This window comes from Eurosta solidaginis, chromosome 3 (assembly GCF_040869045.1).
Source record: "Eurosta solidaginis isolate ZX-2024a chromosome 3, ASM4086904v1, whole genome shotgun sequence".
NCBI lineage: Eukaryota > Metazoa > Arthropoda > Insecta > Diptera > Tephritidae > Eurosta > Eurosta solidaginis.
In genome coordinates this window covers 266176696-266195490 of record NC_090321.1, presented here as the reverse complement: position 1 = coordinate 266195490, position 18795 = coordinate 266176696, and the positions used below count along the sequence as shown (strand labels likewise).

The 18795-nt window shown below is 36.0% G+C and overlaps 1 protein-coding gene across 2 annotated transcripts in view; it reads right to left on the bottom strand.

Moving 5' to 3' along the window:
* Positions 1 to 18795, bottom strand: part of Pde8 (phosphodiesterase 8) — an 84142-nt gene that overhangs the window by 47716 nt on the left and 17631 nt on the right. For both annotated transcript variants that reach the window (XM_067776305.1, XM_067776304.1), the window contains exons 3-5: positions 8412 to 8468; positions 8004 to 8203; positions 5434 to 5493 (exon numbers count right to left, since the gene is read on the bottom strand). In XM_067776305.1, the coding sequence (XP_067632406.1) occupies positions 5434 to 5493; positions 8004 to 8203; positions 8412 to 8468 (317 nt within the window). The remainder of the gene's footprint in view (positions 1 to 5433; positions 5494 to 8003; positions 8204 to 8411; positions 8469 to 18795) is intronic.

Below are 18795 nucleotides of genomic sequence, written 5' to 3'. Positions count from 1 at the left end.
TGAGTATTTTAAAAGGGAGTGGGCCTTAGTTCTATAGGTGGACGCCGTTTCGAGATATCGCTATAAAGGTGGACCAGGGGTGTCTCTAGAATGTGTTTGTACGATATGGGAATCAAATGAAAGGTGTTACTGAGCATTTTAAGAGGGAGTGGACATTAGGTCTATAGGTGGACTCCTTTTCGAAATATCGCCATTAGGGTGGGCCAGGGGTGACTCTAGAATATTTGTACGATATGAGTATCAAACGAAAAGTGTTACTGAGCATTTTAAGAGGGAGTGGGCATTAGGTCTATAGGTGAACGCCTTTTCTAAATGTCGCAATAAAGGTGGGCCAGGGGTGACTCTAGAATTCGTTTGTGCAATATGGGTATCAAACGAAAGGAGTTACTGAGCATTTTAAGAGGGAGTGGGCATTAGGTCTATAGGTGGACGCCGTTTCGAGATATCGCCATTAGGGTGGGCCAGGGGTGACTCTAGAATTCGTTTGTGCAATATTGGTATCAAACGAAAGGAGTTAATGAGTATTTTAAAAGGGAGTGGGCCTTAGTTCTATAGGTGGACGCCGTTTCGAGATATCGCTATAAAGGTGGACCAGGGGTGACTCTAGAATATGTTTGTACGATATGGGTATCAAATTAAAGGTATTAATGAGGGTTTTAAAAGGGACTGGTGGTTGTTGTATAGGTGGTCGCATTTTCGAGATATCGCCATAAAGGTGGACCAGGGGTGACCCTAGAATTTGTTTGTACAATATGGGTATCAAAAGAAAGGTGTTAATGAGTATTTTAAAAGGGAGTAATCCTTAGTTCCATAGGTAAACGCCGTTTCGAAATATCGCCATAAAGGTGAAGCAGGGGTGACCCTAGAATTTGTTTGTACAATATGGGTATCAAACGAAAGGAGTTACTGAGCATTTTAAGAGGGAGTGGGCATTAGGTCTATAGGTGGACGCCGTTTCGAGATATCGCTATAAAGGTGGACCAGGGGTGTCTCTAGAATGTTTTTGTACGATATGGGAATCAAATGAAAGGTGTTACTGAGCATTTTAAGAGGGAGTGGGCATTAGGTCTATAGGTGGACGCCTTTTCGAAATATCGCCATTAGGGTGGGCCAGGGGTGACTAGAATATTTGTACGATATGGGTATCAAACGAAAGGTGTTACTGAGCATTTTAAGAGGGAGTGGGCATGAGGTCTATAGGTGGACGCCTTTTAGAGATATCGTCATTAGGGTGGGCCAGACGTGACTCTAGAATGTGTTTGTACGATATGGGTATCAAACGAAAGGTGTTACTGAGCATTTTAAGAGGGAGTGGGCATTCGGTCTATAGGTGGACGCCTTTTCGAGATATCGCCATTAGGGTGGGCCAGGGGTGACTCTAGCATGTGTTTGTACGATATGGGTATCAAATGAAAGGTGGTAATGAATACTTTAAAAGGGAGTAATACTTAGTTCTATAGATGGACGCCTTTTCGAGATATCGCCATAAAGGTGGACCAAGGGTGACTCTAGAATGTTTGTACGATATGAGTATCAAACGAAAGGTGTTACGGAGCATTTTAAGAGGGAGTGGGCATTAGGTCTATAGGTGAACGCCTTTTCGAGATATCGCCATTAGGGTGGGCCAGGGTGACTCTAGAATGTGTTTGTACGATATGGGTATCAGATGAGAGGTGGTAATAAGTATTTTAAAAGGGAGTAATCCTTAGTTCTATAGGTGGACGCCTTTTCAAGATATCGCCATAAAGGTGGACCAAGGGTGACTCTAGAATGTTTGTACGATATGGGTATCAAACGAAAGGTGTTACTGAGCATTTTAAGAGGGAGTGGGCATTAGGTCTATAGGTGGACGCCTTTTCGAGATATCGCCATTAGGGTGGGCCAGGGGTGACTCTAGAATGTTTGTACGATATGGGTATCAAACGAAAGGTGTTACTGAGCATTTTAAGAGGGAGTGGACATTAGGTCTCTAGGTGGACGCCTTTTCGAGATATCGCCATTAGGGTGGGCCAGGGGTGACTCTAGAATGATACGATATGGATATCAAATTAAAGGAATTAATGAGAGTTTTAAAAGCGAGTGGCCCTTAGATGTATATGTGAAGGCGTTCTCGCGATATCGACCAAAATGTGGACCAGGTGATCCAGAAAATCATCTGTTGGGTACTGCTAATTTATTTATATATGCAATACCACGAACAGTATTCCTGCCAAGATTCCAAGGGCTGTTGATTTCGCCTTGTAGAACTTTTTCATTTTCTTCTACTTAATATGGTAGGTGTCACACCCATTTTACAAAGTTTTTTCCAAAGTTATATTTTGCGTCAATAAACCAATCCAGTTACCATGTTTCATCCCTTTTTTCGTATTTGGTATAGAATTATGGCATTTTTTTCATTTTTTGTAATTTTCGATATCGATAAAGTGGGCATGGTTATGGTCGGATTTCGGCCATTTTTTATACCAAGATAAAGTTCAGATAAGTACGTGGGCTGAGTTTAGTAAAGATATATCGGTTTTTGCTCAAGTTATTGTGTTAACGGCCGAGCGGAAGGACAGACGGTGGTCTGTGTATAAAAACTGGGCGTGGCTTCACCGATTTCGCCCATTTTCACAGAGAACAGTTACCGTCATAGAATCTATGCCCTTACTAAAATTTGAGAAGGATTGGTAAATTTTTGTTCGACTTATGGCATTAGAGCATTCTAGACAAACTAAATGAAAATGGGCGGAGCCACGCCCATTTTGAAATTTTCTTTTATTTTTGTATTTTGTTGCATCATATCATTACTGGAGTTGAATTTTGACTTAATTTACTTATATACAGTAAAGATATTAAATTTTTTTTTAAATTATTTTTCTTCATCCAATTTTGCTAATTTTTATTTAGCACATATATAGTAATAGTAGTACCGTTCCTGCCAAATTTCATCATGATATCTTCAACGACTGCCAAATTACAGCTTGCAAAACTTTTTAATTACATTCTTGTAAAAGTGGGCGGTGCCACGCCCATTGTCCAAAATCTTAATAATTTTCTATTTTGCGTGATAACGTCAACCCATCTACCAAGTTTCATCGCTTTAACCGCCTTTGGAAATGAATTATCGCATTTTTTCGGTTTTTCGAAATTTTCGATATCGAAAAAGTGGGCGTGGTTATAGTCCGATATCGTTCATTTTAAATAGCGATCTGAGATGAGTGCCCAGGAATCTACATACCAAATTTCATCAAGATACCTCAAAATTTACTCAAGTTGTCGTGTTAACGGGCGGACGGACGGACGGACATGGCTCAATTAAATTTTTTTTCGATACTGATGATTTTGATATATGGAAGTCTATATCTATCTCGATTCCTTTATACCTGTACAACCAACCGTTATCCAATCAAAGTTAATATACTCTGTGAGCTCTGCTCAACTGAGTATAAAAATTCAGAGAACTCCAAATAAAAAATTCGAAATTTTATCTAATTTTCGAATTTTTCGAAAATGTTTTTGAGATTGCATTGCATAGTTTTTGTTACAAGCTTCAATGAAAATTTTTATCAAAGTATAAAAAATAAGTAAAGAAGAATTTAGTTAGAGAAAAATTATAAAAATTGCAACAGCTTCGGGCATATTCGAAAAAATTAAGCCAACTGCAATTTTATTGGCTCACCTTGCAAAGCGATTTTAGAAGATCTCTTTTCACGTATCATTATTGGTTTTGACCGTAAGACACTTTAAACTATGTATTTCTTACCCTAGCGAATTAGGTCTTAGAGACTCTGAAAGCTCTTTTTGATTTTTTCGATGATTTTCGCTATACATTTTTTTATAAAAAAAAGAAAACTTGTTATGCCTGGAAATCCAAAAGGGACTCCATAGACACATATGTATACTAAAAGCCACTTGTACAAATCCCTTTGCTCCTGCAAATGTGCTGGAGGAGAGGATTGCAAGGGCTATACAAGGTAGACCGTATATTCAAATTGATAATTCACTAAAGTATCTTCCAAACGCATTTTGAAGCGATGAGGGATGATGGTCATAGGAAGCTTGTACGTTTCATCAGGGCTATGAAATTTAATATTTACTGCTTAGCAAAGAGCCAATAACGATTCTAGGCTCACATGTGGGTTCTCTGGAAATGTCTGAGATCATCATAAACATCAACGGTTTCATTGAGCATGATCGCAGACAGCTGCAACTCGGATCCCTTTGACCGAATAAGTTAATAGGTTGATTGCTCTTTTACCCCGTGCTTAAAGAAAACCACAAGCACAAGCAGCGCACTGGGCACATTTGCCTCTCCTGGTATTGCTAGGTTGCTGTTATTTACGTACGCTTAAACCATGTAGCTCCAAATATTCGAAAGTAATACCTTTTCACATACGCAATGACTGCACAATTGTGCTATGGAATGTAGAGCCCTGATTTTAGTCATTTCATTCCGTCGATGAATCTGTCCTTTGCTGAGCATTTTACGATATTCTTAGGTTCTAGCAATAAATAACTGATCTGAACTATAAACCTAATATATGTATCCCCTTATTCTCACAGCAATTCTAAATATCTCCTATTCGCCATTCGTATGGAAGAAAATGTGAAGCACCCTTTGGGAATAAATTTTTCAAAAATCAACACGAAGTTTGACAGACCTATTTCATTTTATTTAAGGACTAGAGTTTATTGGGCTACAAAACTGCATACTCAAAAAAATTTTGAAAGCTCCAAATAAAATATACGGAATTTCCTAAAACATTCATGAGTTTTAAAATTTTTTCGAAAAACAATTTTAAAATTATTAAGAATTCATGAGCTTAACACCGGCTTATAATAATTGAATATTCAATTATTATGTTTTTCTAAGATAAACTGAAAAGAAAGAAAGAAACATTTACTGGCATATTGCGATGGTACCATTTCGAAAACCGCCACGAATTCATCGTCAGGCAACTTTGTAATGTTATCAAAGGTTTCCCCGATATTCGAACCGCGAATCACACGGTGAAACTGCAGTTGCCTTAACCACTAGGCTATCCTGCTTGTATTTGTCTCCTTGCTTAATTCAGTTTATCTGTATGCCACTAAATGTTTCTTTCTTTCTTTTCAGTTTTTCTTAGAAAAATATAATAATTGAATATTCAATTATTATAAGCCGGTGTTACGCTCATGAATTCTTAATAATAAGTATAAATTGAACATACCATTAAAACAAACAAACATTAATTTTAAAATTGGTTTGCATAGTTTAAGTAACAAATTTTAAAAAGGATTTTTTAAATAAAATTATCGAAAATAAAAAACAGAAAAATTGCCAATGCTGTTTTCGTGCTCGCTGCGGATATCAGACCGCAAAATGTGTTTTTTAATTAAGTTTTTCAACATAATTTAAGTTGAATTGGTGCAAAAAAAAATTACAATTGCATAAGATAAACCTTTACGTACCTTTTTTTAACCACAGCAATTATTGTCGTGAAATGATGGCCATTTGTATGACGTATTGACCTAAGAAAAAGTGAGAAAGAGAAAGTAAAGTATTAATCAATTAGATAACGGTTAAAAATAACTAAAAATAAAAAAAAATTTAAGGCGCGATAACCTCCGAGGAGAGGCCGAGCTTCTCTTCCAATTTACGTCGTGCTTCTCTGATTTTTATCTAAAAATTGGCTGGACCGGACCTACTTGTTTTATGCCGACTCCGAACGGCATATGTACGGCAGATGAGTTTTCACTGAGAGCCTTTCATGGCAGAAATACAGTCGGAGTGCTTGCCAAACACTGCCGACGGGTGACCCCGCTTAGAAAAATTTTCTTCTAATTGAAAAACCTTGTTTCTAAAATTTTTGATGTAGCTTTGCCCGGGGCGTTAACGCAGGATCTCCGGTGTGGTAGGCGGAGCACGCTACCATCACACCACGGCGGCACAAAAAAATTAAAAAAGACCTGTACATTGAACTAGATCCAAACACCCAGGTATATGTATTTTGGGTGAGCATTACGAAATTCCAATCCGATTTGTCCATATATGGTCAAAATGGTTAAAAATCAACGCGAATTTTGAGAAACCAATAATTTGTAATGTATGTAACGATTTGGGAATAATTTTAACAACGTGATATCAGGACGGACAAGGTGACAGCTGTTTCGATTACATCTTGTAAATCTCTAAAAAAAATTTTACCGAAATTACTACATAAATTAAAAATTAAGAGTTGCTTCAAAAAAATGTATTCATACAACCCCCGATTAATTCATACAAGTAATTTGTACTTTGTTTATACTAAACTTGATTATCGTACTAAACTGCATACGCAAAAGAGAAAAAAATACTTTCGAGCATATGAAATGTTTCGAAAACGGATTTAAAATTGGTTTGCACATTTTCAGTTTCAGCTACATGTGCACAGTGGCGGATCCACAAGGGGGCGAGCTCTTCCCCAGTCCCGCCTCCTCAATTCCAGTATATATTAAATATATCACACCTCAATATTCCAAGGAAAATAAGTATCAGCTTGAGAAAAGAAAGTTAAAAAAAATAGTGAAGAAACACAAAAACAAGGAGAAATATCAAGTATGTAATTACCAACCCTAGTATTCTTATTCCTTCATATTAATTAGCAGAAAAATTGTGAATTTCCCGTAATATAAGCAACTGTAGTAAATTTCCATGTATAAACGTTGCTTTAGATAACGACTGCGTAAACTTTTCTTTCGGAGTTTAAATCTGAATTTCGTACTTGTCCCATAAAAATCAATTTAATAAAAAAAATAAATTTCGGATAATTTTTTGTTATTTTAACAAACTTAGATTACGTAACGAATTTAGTGCAATTCCTCTTATTTTCAAACTTCTGCTTACGTTCGAATCGCTAAATTGCTGAATAAATAACTCCGCTATTCAATAATGCAAAATGGCCTTTATTAAAGTATGTACTTCACAAAACACTTCTACTGCTCAACAGATAGCGTGCTTAAATCAAATTGATTGCTAATTGCTCGGATAGCGCTCTTTTATACTCTTCGATTTCCTCGTTCCATACTTCTAGGCGTTTCCCGAATTTACTTAGTTACTGCTATAAAATTATAACTACAGATGCACGTGTATAGCTTCTCATATGCGCGTGTATATATGAGTGACACTTCCACAGCCTACGTTTGGGAGCATCTCAGATATATGCATGTGTTTGTGCGTTGCTCACCGCCGCTTGTATGGACATATGGGTAGGCATAATGATTGATTTGTTGATGTGCAAACGAGTCACTGCTTAGTATCGGCTTAGAGATGATAGTATCCCTTAGTGTTGCTAATATCCGTCACAATATTATAAAAAATACTCCTAAATGAGGAATTTGTTTTTTTTTTTTTTTAAATATTAATAGTTTCGCTGAAGTTTCACCTGACTATTAGCACAAAATCCGGTGATTTTTTGCTGTCTCGTACAAATGCATGCTTATTTGGGCTTTTTCGCCGGAGTTATTTTATAACATACTCAAGTCCTGGTTTTTGATATGTTTTTCAGTTAAGTCGTTGAGCTTCTGGTAACACTATGTACTTATTTAGTCTAAATGAGATCCTCACGGAACAGCCAGTTCAAACTAATCTAATCTAACCTAACCTAACTGAATCTTGTATATGTTTACGCAAACTGAGACAACCTTTCGACTGGTCTAATGGGTATCAATTTGTTATCTTTTTGTACTGAACATGTCGAATGTTACTCATACGACATGTCAAATCGTCCATAAACTCACTAGACTATGCATTTTATCTACATTTACTTTGCATTCGATTAAAACATTGACTGAGTTGAAATGACCCACCCTAAACTCGTATTTAAGCACGCATAAAAAGTCTCAGTGTTCGTTTTTGAGAAGTTACAGTAAGTGCAATTTAGCGATGTTTTCCATTGGGCCCAATATTGCTTATTATTATGTTGCTTGGGTTCTAACCATAAAATAAAATTGCACAGAATTTCTCCTACACATAAAAAACCGAGCATTATTAAACCACTGACCTGGCTATATATTCAGCATCCAAATGTTTGGTAGAGCGTGCATCGATTATAATCAAATGATAAAACTCTTCACTTGTACTTGACAATGTCTCCAGTGCGCTCTCTTTTGTGCGCGCCAACGTCACATCAAGCTGCTGACGATTACATGCCTCCGTCAGCACCTCACAAATATTGTCCGACTTGTGGAAAACCAATAAAACCTAAATGAGAGTGTTTGTATGAATGTGGTAAACAGCGCATTATATATATATAATTTTCTAATAATACCAAAACAAATACAAAATCAATAAAAGTATGTACATTTTTTTAAATTTATTTTTAAAAATTGGTTTTCTTCGAATTTTTTAATGTAAAAATAAACGGAATGTATTTTATTATGGCTGCGAATGTTAAAAATAATTTACTCACCTTAATTTGGGGATTCGGTGGTAAAACAGTTGGAAATTTTACGTCCATGAGAGATCGCTGGAAAATAAAAAATAAATATGAGCAAAATTTAATTATTTGTATATATGTAAATATTTAATTTTGTAATTTCTAAAAACAAATAATAATTGTCTCAGCCTTAAGCTTTAAAAAAAACAAGTAAGGAAAGCTAAGTTTGGGTGTAACCGAACATTACATACTCAGTTGAGAGCTTTGGAGACAAGATAAAGGAAAATCACCATTTAGCAAAATGAACCTAGGGTAACCCTGGAATGTGTTTGTATGACATGTGCATCAAATGAAAGGTGTTAATGATTATTTGAAACGTAGTGGGCTTTAGTTCTATAGGTGGATGCATTTTCGAGATATCGGAATAAAAGTGGACCAGGGGTGACTCTAGAATGTGTTTGAACGATACGGGTATCAAATTAAAAGTATTAATGAGGGTTTTAAAAGGGAGTAGCCCTTAGTTGTATATGTGAAGGCGTTTTCGAGGTATCGACCAAAATGTGGACCAGGGTGACCCAGAACGCCTTCTGTCGGGTACCGTTAATTTATTCGTGCCAAGATTCCAAGGGCTTTTGATTTCGCCCGGCAAAACTTTTTCATTTTCTTCTACTTAATATGGTAGGTGTGACACCCATTTTACAAAGTTTTTTCTAAAGTTATATTTTGCCTCAAAAACCCAATCCAATTACCAAAATTTTTCATATTTGGTACAGAATTATGGCATTTTTTCATTTTTCGTAATTTTCGAATTCGAAAAAGTGGGCGTGGTCATAGTCGAATTTCGGCCATATTTTATACCAAGATAAAGTGACTTCAGATAAGTACGTGAACTGAGTTTAGTTAAGATATATCGTTTTTTGCGCAAGTTATCATGTTAACGGCCGAACGGAAGGACAGACGGTCGACTGCGTATAAAAACTGGGCGTGGCTTCAACCGATTTCGCCCATTTTCACAGAAAACAGTTATCGTCATAGAATCGTGGTATCATGGTAGGAACCCAAATTTCACAAGGATTGGTAAATTTTTGTTCGAGTTATGGCATTAAAAGTATTCTAGACGAATTAAATGAAAAAGGGTTGAGCCACGCCCATTTTGAAATTGTCTTATATCTTTGTATTTGGTTGCACCATATCATTACTGGAGTCGAATGTTGACATAATTTACTTTAATACTGTAAAGATATTAAATTTTTTATTAAAATTTTACTCGTTATCCGATTTCGCCAATTTTTATTTACCACACATATAGTAATAGGAGTGACGTGCTTACCAAATTTGATCATGATATCTTCAACGACTGCCAAATTACAGCTTGCAAAACTTTCAAATTACCTTCTTTTAAAAGTGGGCGGTGCCACGCCTATTGTCCAAAATTGTACTAATTTTCTATTCTATGTCAAAAGGTCAACCCATCTACCAAGTTTCATCGCTTTATCCGTCTTTGGTAATGAACTATCGCACTTTTTCGGTTTTTCGAAATTTTCGAAATAGAAAAAGTGGGCGTGGTTGTAGTCCGATTTCGTTCATTTTAAATAGTGATCTGAGATGAGCGCCCAGGAACCTACATACCAAATTTCATCAAGGTACCTCAAAATTTACTCAAGTTATCGTGTTTACAGACAGACGGACAGACGGACGGACGGACGGACATGGCTAAATGAATTTCTTTTTTCTCCCAGATCATTTTGATATATAGAAGTCTATATCTATCTCGATTAGTTTATGCCATTACGGATTACCGTTATGCGAACAAAGTTAATATACTCTGTGAGCTCTGCTCAGCTGAGTATAAAAAAAATAAATGTAAGGCGCGATAACCTCCGAAGAGATCTAAGGCCGAACTTCTCTTCGAATTTGCGTCGTGCTCCTATTTTTTCCTACAAATTGGCGGGATGGGGCCTACTTGTTTTATGCCGACTCCGAACGGCATCTGCAAGGCAGATGAGTTTTCACTGAGAGCTTTTCATGGCAGAAATACACTCGGAGTGCTTGCCAAACATTACCGAGGGGCGACCCCGCTTAGAAAAATTGTCTTCTAATTGAAAAAACCCTGTTTCTAAAGCTTTTGATGTTGCTTTTTCCGGGGTGTGAACCCAGGTTCTTCGGAGTGATAGGCGGAGCACGCTACCATCACACCACGGCGGCCGCTTTTTAATGTGCTTAATTTACAACAGAAGTTGCTTGCGTTAGATTTACAATGATGTGCAATATAAGTACACCCACATGTAAGTGGTACCCGCAAGATGGCCTATATGCATAGAACAAATCAACAATACTTACAGCCCCGTCACATACGAAGTTTTCCATATAGATGCGTTTAAATCAATCCTATGCATTATGAGTAGATTATATGTATTTTTATGGAGCACTGTATATTGAGTGACACACTGGCGCCATTTGACATGAAAAAGTAGCCAACTTGCAATTTTGTTTGCAAGCAAAGCATAAGAAGAAGAATTTGACATTTGCTTTGGCTAAGGATGATGGCACACTTTGCAAGTGAAATTATTTTTCCCACTTGTTGCTAACTGTTCTAACATTTTTTGTAATTAAAAACTACAATATGAATATGACACAAAATATGTTAGCAAGCAATCTTATGAAATTTTTAAGTATTTCTTAAGTGATAGCTACATAAATCGCTTTGGAAAAATATCAGCGGCCGCCGTGATGCGATAGTAGCGTACTTCGCCCACCAAATCGAAGCTTCTGGGTTTAAGTCCCGGACAATTTTTCTCGTTGAGGCTACATATTTTCGACGTTGAGCAAAAAAGCATCGCGTCAACAAAAGTTAACTCAGTCTACCTATATGTATGAGTGAGCAAGGGTGTTGTCGCCACAACAGAAATTATTAAATTTTTCATCATACTGAAGAGTGAAATTGTTTGAAGAGGATTCAATCTGTTTCAACATGAGCTAAAAGACTTTCTGTGTGAAACTGGGCCTCCAAGAGTGACAATTCAACGCTACGTACAATTTATATATGGCAGCCTCCAATTTCGATGCGAGATGATCACTTCTGTACTGGTTCTAGCTATCAATACTGGAAGAAGTGCTGGTTGGATCATCGAATTCGCTGTACCACTCCCGCTCACAATATTATTGGCTTTCTAAGTAGCGCCGCAGAGTAGTGTACTTAATGTGGAAATGATGTACATATATGGTAGTGTTAATGTGAACAAAATCAGACAGCATATAAAGACAAGGCAAGGAAAGGAAAGGAGGAAAGAAAAGATTAAAAGTCAGGCCTGAAGTCGGAATCGAAACCCCGCGGCGTGTTATCAATTTGTAATCACAGAGTAAACAGTTTCTTATCCATGGTTATCGGTTGGTTATAGGTGTTACAAATTCGCTACCGACATTTTTATTGCTGAGTTAGCGAAGAAATATTGAGTTTTAATCGATAAGCAATCGACAATGTCTCGAAAAGTTATCGATATGTTATCAACAAAGCTATTGAATTCATATCGAATTGTCATCGAAAAGTGGTCGATTTTTTATGCGAGTGTTACCAGTTTGCTATGGGCGTTTTATCGATTTCTTTTCCAAAGGTTATGTATAACCATTTTGCTATCGGCGTGTCATCGATTTATTATAGAAAAAATATTTTCGTTTAGAAGTCAAAACCAAAGCTAAAAGAAAATATATAACCGAAACCGGACGGGGGTTAAATTTTTTTTCGAGGTGTTAAGGGTTGCTATCCCAGATTTATCGGTTTGTTACAGGCGTGTGATTGACAAGGTATAGATTGGTTATCGATTTGTTTTCCAAGTGCTATAAATTCGCTATCGACAATAGAGGTTATCGCTAAGTAATCAATTTTTTACTGCCGATTAATCGAAGAGTTATTGATACATCATCCAAAATGTCGATAATTTCTCGAAAAGGTATTTGCTTTGTTATCAACAAAGCTACCGATTTCAAATCGAATTGTTATCGAAAAGTGATTGATTTTTTACCTGAGTGTTACCAATTTGTAATCGGCGCATCACCCACTTAATTTCGAAAAGTTATCAATTTATTATTAAACGATTATCGATTATTTATCAAACAGTTATCGATGTGGATTCTTAATTTAAATGTTAAAACGAATTCGCTATCGGAGTGCCACCGATTTATTATCGATAAAATGTTTTCCAAAAGCTATCGATTTGTAATTGGCTAGTTTTCAATAAAGGTTTTATTTCTTATCGAAAAGTTATCAGTTTATCTTCGAGATGTTGTCACACTAGTTTTTGTAATCGATGGTTCATCGGTTTGACTTAAAGTCGATAACTTATCTGTAATCCATCAGCTGGAAGCCAATAAAATTCCATTTAGATAATGCCGACCCGGTAATAACAAGCCGATAACAAACCGATGAAATGTTTTATTTTATATGCAAAGTGTGAATTTATATCTGTGCCTGTTCTTCAGGGCAAAACAAAATCAAAAGTGCTATAAGTGTATAAGGGTTGAACAACTCTGTTGAATATAAACCGATGATATGGAAAACAAAAAATTTTAATTAAATTTTTTGGTATAAATTCCATAAATTATTAACTAAGAAGAGAAATTAAATATTATTAAAAGAAGATTTTGTTTTATTCAAAATAAAGGCACTAAATATGATTACAATTTATGGAAATTATAAAAATTTAGTCAAAAATTAAAGATAATCATAATTTTTGCATTTTATATTGCCATCCATGGCAAAAAGCAGTTAAGTTCACTTACTACCTTTTAGAAATTTTTATGTCAATAAATTTCTGCGATTAAAATTTACTCGTTCACTGAACAAGTACTCGTATAAAACTCACTATGAGATATGTATAAAAAAGGTCCTAAATTTGATGTTAGCCTCAAAAAATTTTTATTTCCCAAATAAAAATTCAATTTTTTTGCGATTTCATTTTATAAACATTACTGCGTTTTTGCTATTTCTGTCTGCAGAATTCAAGGGGTTGATAAGCGCTTACAAAGCTTCCTCAACCCAATTGTCGACCTCACCTACGCGAGGGGAATACTGTTACAAATATTTAGCAGGCGAGGCTCTGGCGACCCCAAGTTCCTCATGGAAGTAGGGGGTGGGGAGAGCGGGATGGCCTAGAAGGTTTAAGTGGTGTCATATTAATTGTTTCCGAAATGGTCAGGCTAGTATCTTAATGGTGCTTTCTTACCATCAACATCGATACACTCCACAAAGCCTTAGGGGAGCGTCTTTATCGTTAATAAAACAACAACAATATGTCTGCAGAATAGTACTCTTTACTAATACATTAAATTGCTTCAATGTTTATTAGAGGTGAGAAAGATATGCTACTGAATAAACTTAACAACATCAGCTTACATATATATGTATGTACATATAAATATGTATATGTATGTAGAAATGTGTTATGTTTAGCTATTTGAAGCCCTCAATCTTGGCATCTTTTGTGAACATTCCCAATCTAATAGTAAAGCTTTTTATGACTTTAGCCGAAGGATCAGAGGATTTTATGCATTGTTTATGGGCAAGCAAGCAGCCATACAAACAATTTCGTATTTCCGATTGTATGGTTTTCTGCAATAGTATTAGTGCGGATCGATAATGTAATAAAAATAACAGGCTAACCTTAGAGTTACCCTAAAAAAATAAAATAGGTTTATAAAGTTCTTATAATTGGAAATTTATATGGAAATGTCATTTTAAAAAGCTTTATAAACCTATGTTTTTTTTTATGGGAAAGGGGTTTAGAATATAAGAAATCGGTTACCGATTGTGCTGGGCTGGAGACAAAAATCATTGCAACAACGCGAGAGATAATCTTAGGTAAGAGCTTAATTTAACTTATGATTTAGGAATCTCAAGAAAAACTTATATACATATATATCATTTAGGAATAGTCTCGCTGGAAATGAAGCCATACTCGAATTCCCACTCTGCATCAAAAGGTCTTAAATTTGGTACAAAGTTCAGAACCGCGATGGAGAATGGGACGTTAGGTGGTGCACGTAACGAGGCATTAAATTAAATTCCGACAAAATCCTGTACCAGATTTTCAAGTAACTTTTGAGTAAGCTTAAAATCAAAAACATTTAAATATTTTGCAGAACCCAAAAATAAATCAATTTTAAGAAATTGTTTATATAAAGCTTGGACCATGATATTTCAAAAATTTGTTCTTATGATCAAATGACTAAGCAAACACTATCCAGCCCTATCATTTTGCTGTAAGTCAAAAAAATTTAACAATTTTCATAGTAATCGGATACTTCAAAACTCTCTACTGCTCACTCAGTTCCTTTTCTCCTCTATCGCCTGATATCCCTAATGCGTAAAAGTTGGTTGGGACAATGGCGCCACTAGGCGAGCCCTATAACTAACTACCAAGCTGTTTTATAGAAAAATATGTGGTTTTGTAAAATTTGGTGTATAATATACATCATCGGTTTTACTTTGGCGCTGTATTCAGTTTAGTTTCGTGTACATCGTTGTGTTTCTAGCGTCAGAAGACTGATATGTCTTTATTCATTTTATTGCACTGTTAGTCTTACTAATTCCAATTAGTGTTTTCATATAACACAGTTGACTTTCCTCAATAAGACAAGTGAGTACTAAACTGCTTCGTGGGTTATGAGCGGTTATTCATTTTACGAAGCATGACTATGTAAATTGGTGTTAGTGGATATAAGCGCTTGATATTCTTTGTTTGCATACGTTACTAATACTAATTTTTTGGTTAGTCCTCTAATAACCTTAAACGATGAATAATTGCAGCTCACTGGTGTATATGTATTTTTCTTTTGGTTAAGATTTTGACCCTGTTGTGTGATGGTAGCGTGCTCCGCCTCCCACACCGAAGATCCTGGGTTCAATTCCACGGCAAAGTAACATCAAAAATTTAGAAACAAGTTTTTTTTAAATAGCAAAACGTTTTTTCTAAGCGGGTTCACCCCCCCCCCCCCCTTGGTGGTAATTTTGGATATACTTCGAGTGTATTTCTTCCATGAAAAGTTTCTCATTGAAAACTTATCTGCCTTGCAGATGCCGTTCGGAGTCAGCGTAGAACATGGTAGTCCCCTACCCGGCAATTTTTAGCAAAATTTTATCCCTCAGCATCCTTTTCTCTTCTTTCTGCAACAACCAAAGTTCATCTGGAGTGTGAGCATCTGTAACGATCACAAGGATATCCGAAGCTTGTACTGTTAATGCTCCTTCATGGCGCTTTACAGTAGTATTCTAGTATTTCTAGCATGAATTTTGCCTGGCTGAGCGCTTTATGCCCTCACGTGGTGCACAATTTTATTGCTTGAATTTTGTTTTTCTTTCTTTCTTTCTTTCTTTAAAAAGCATTTCGTCGAGCGACCTATCTTAATACACGTTCCTTCGTTCAAATGAACATACGCACTAAAATTTCAAGTATCTAACTTTCGTACATTTCACGCTTAAACACAATCTACATTTCTACAAATTATTTTGCTTGAAAATTTTTTTTTCAGAGCTTTAAAGTGAAGGGGGTAGCGGGCAATGCTTTTGAAATGACTTGTTATAAACTCTGTTTGAAGCAAATCTTATAGGGCTTGTCTAAATATGTATAGAGTTAAAGATGAATATATGTATGTATGCATGCTGCTCACTTTAAGCCATCATCCTTTGATTTCCTTTCATTTCCATATTCTGTCCTTTCGTACTCTTTAATGCCGGATTTGACAGCAACTTGAGACAGTCGAAGAGAATGAAATTATTAAAGGACTTTTCATAAATTTTTTTTTTTATTGTCTTACTTTCTTCGATGAAATTCAATGCTTTTACAGCGCTGATCCAAATAATGGGGCATATTTGTTTGTACAACTGACAAAAGTAAAAGCAAAAAACCGTTTCAAAAAAATATTAAGAATTCAGGTAAAAGGAGATGTTGAAAACAAACGAAACAATAAATTTTGTAAATCAAATGTGCCATAAAATAAATACAATTATTTCCCCTGCGAAGGACTCAGTGTACGACAGCATAGTAGCACGTATACAGAATAGAAAGGCGCGAAGACGAGTAATGGGCCGAAATAGCCGCTCATGGGAAAGCGAAAAGGCCTTGCAAATTGGAAGCATATTTTACGCCGAGTCACGAATTCGTAAGTTGCGTTTCTTTCGCTTCATAAATTTTATATCATTTTTATTTGATTCGTAGTAAATTCGCGAAATAAAAATTTACTTAACCATAAATTGATGAAAGCATCAAATTTAATTTCTTTTAAAAATTTCTTGCGTGTTAGCTGCATTAAAATGGTTTTCGTCATATTTTTCATTCCTCGCAGTTGTTTTCAATTTAAAATATTATACCGTGCAACCACAATGAAAGAAATGGTGCTAGTAAAATCAACAAATCGGTTCTGTTGTTCTTGATGGTTAATTCGAGCGAGTTCTTTGTCAAGCGAACAAATTAGTTTAGTCATTTCAACAGAAGAGAAATTGTCGCTCTTAAGCTAACAAAATTCTGTAAAATTTACAGATTCCTAATCAATCTAACTAATTTTTTTGTTAACACAACTGATCTCACTGGTCATTTCCACAGCGATCAACAGTCAATACATGAGCAAATTTCAAAGATAATTTTACGCTCACTGCGCTCAATACTTTGTACTTATGTATGCTGTGTACTATATGTATGCACATATTTACGTATGTATATGGCGGCCGCCGTGGTGTGATGGTAGCGTGCTCCGCCTACCACACCGAAGACCCTGAGTTCACACCCCGGACAAAGCAAGATAAAAATTTTAGAAATAAGGTGTTTCAATTAGCAGACAATTTTAATAAAACATGTACTTTCGTACAAAGCTGTCGCAACATCTTTTTTTTGTTCATTTGACAACTAAAACGATCAATTACGAATCTACGAATTGTGCGCAGTTGATTCAACATCTTGTTGCGATGGATAAAAATTGACAGAAATTTCGGTTGAATTGACCCGCATTTCTGTTGATTTTACCAGTCTTTTTCTTTCAGTGCAGCACTGTCTGCATAACTTGTGAAAATAATTGTGGATGCTGGTCATGCTGCAATGAAATCAGTTAAAAAAGTACGTATATCGAAAGGCTAGAGGGGGTAAGCAGATTATCAATGATTATTATAACTACAGCAGCATTGCTTGCTATTCTACACATTCCGCCTGTAAACATAAAGGCAAAAAATATCGCGTTAGCTACTGCAACAAGACTGAGGATCTAGGGGCAACTCGAGTACAGGCCGTGTGGGCATAGCACTAAAGAAGTGTCCTTTAATGCATAGAAGCATTGGATAAACTTCGTTCAGGCTGGGCCACACATCTGTACTGGGTTCCGGTCATAAAGCGATACAAAGTAATTAAAAAGCTGTTGAATTGGCAAAGGAGGGTACACCACTCGCTGAATAGACAGTAGAAGTCACAATACATTCGGGAGAAATCAAGTGAGAGCAGATTTAGGAAGGGCAGGTTGCAGAGAGACACGGTCGTAAATTGCATGTTGTGGTTAGACTTAGCTTTTATGCGATACTTTAAGCCACTCAGAGCAGATTTAGGAAGTGCAGGTTGCAGAAGGACACGGTCGTAAATTGCATGTTGTGGTTAGACTTAGCTTTTAGGCATTACTTTAAGCCACTTAGACCACAAAAAGCTAAGAGCTATGAGTATCATAGAAGAGATTATCATCAGACCTTAGATATGGGGTTGTGATTTTTGCTTAAAAGGGATTTTTGCTAAGAAGCCCCATAAAATTATTATCGTAGACTCGAGCAAACTAAAAATTTACAAAAATAATTTCGGATGACTTATAAAAAATAATGAAATTCATAATTTTGTGTATTTGACGCTATAGCAAATAAAAGATACGGATAGTGAACGCCCCCCCCCCCCCCCCCCCCCCCCCATTTCTTATATTTTGTTTGTATTGACAGTTACTTATTTGCTATTCAGAGTTGGAAAAAAAATATTTACATTTTTGATGATGCGTATTTGCAATGATGTAGCAAAAGCATAGTCGTATATTTTGTTAGTGTATTGTGCAAATGAAGTACACCAGTTTGCAAATGCAATGATGCTGGACCATTTGCACAAAATCCTGAACTCCCTTAAATGATTTGCTATTCAATATTGAAAAAATTAATTACGGTTTTTTTGTTGCGTTTTTGCAATGACGTAGCAAATGCATAACCGTGTATATTGTTAGTGTACTGTAAAAAATATACTAACGAAGTTTGCAATGCAATGATGCTAGACCATTTGCACAAAACTCTGAACTCCCTTAACATTTATTGCCCAAATTATTTTGAAAGATTTTTTTTATCCCGTTCCTAATCTCCAAATAATCGGATGTATAAGATAAGAAATATATAGTGAACAGATGTAAACACCTAAAC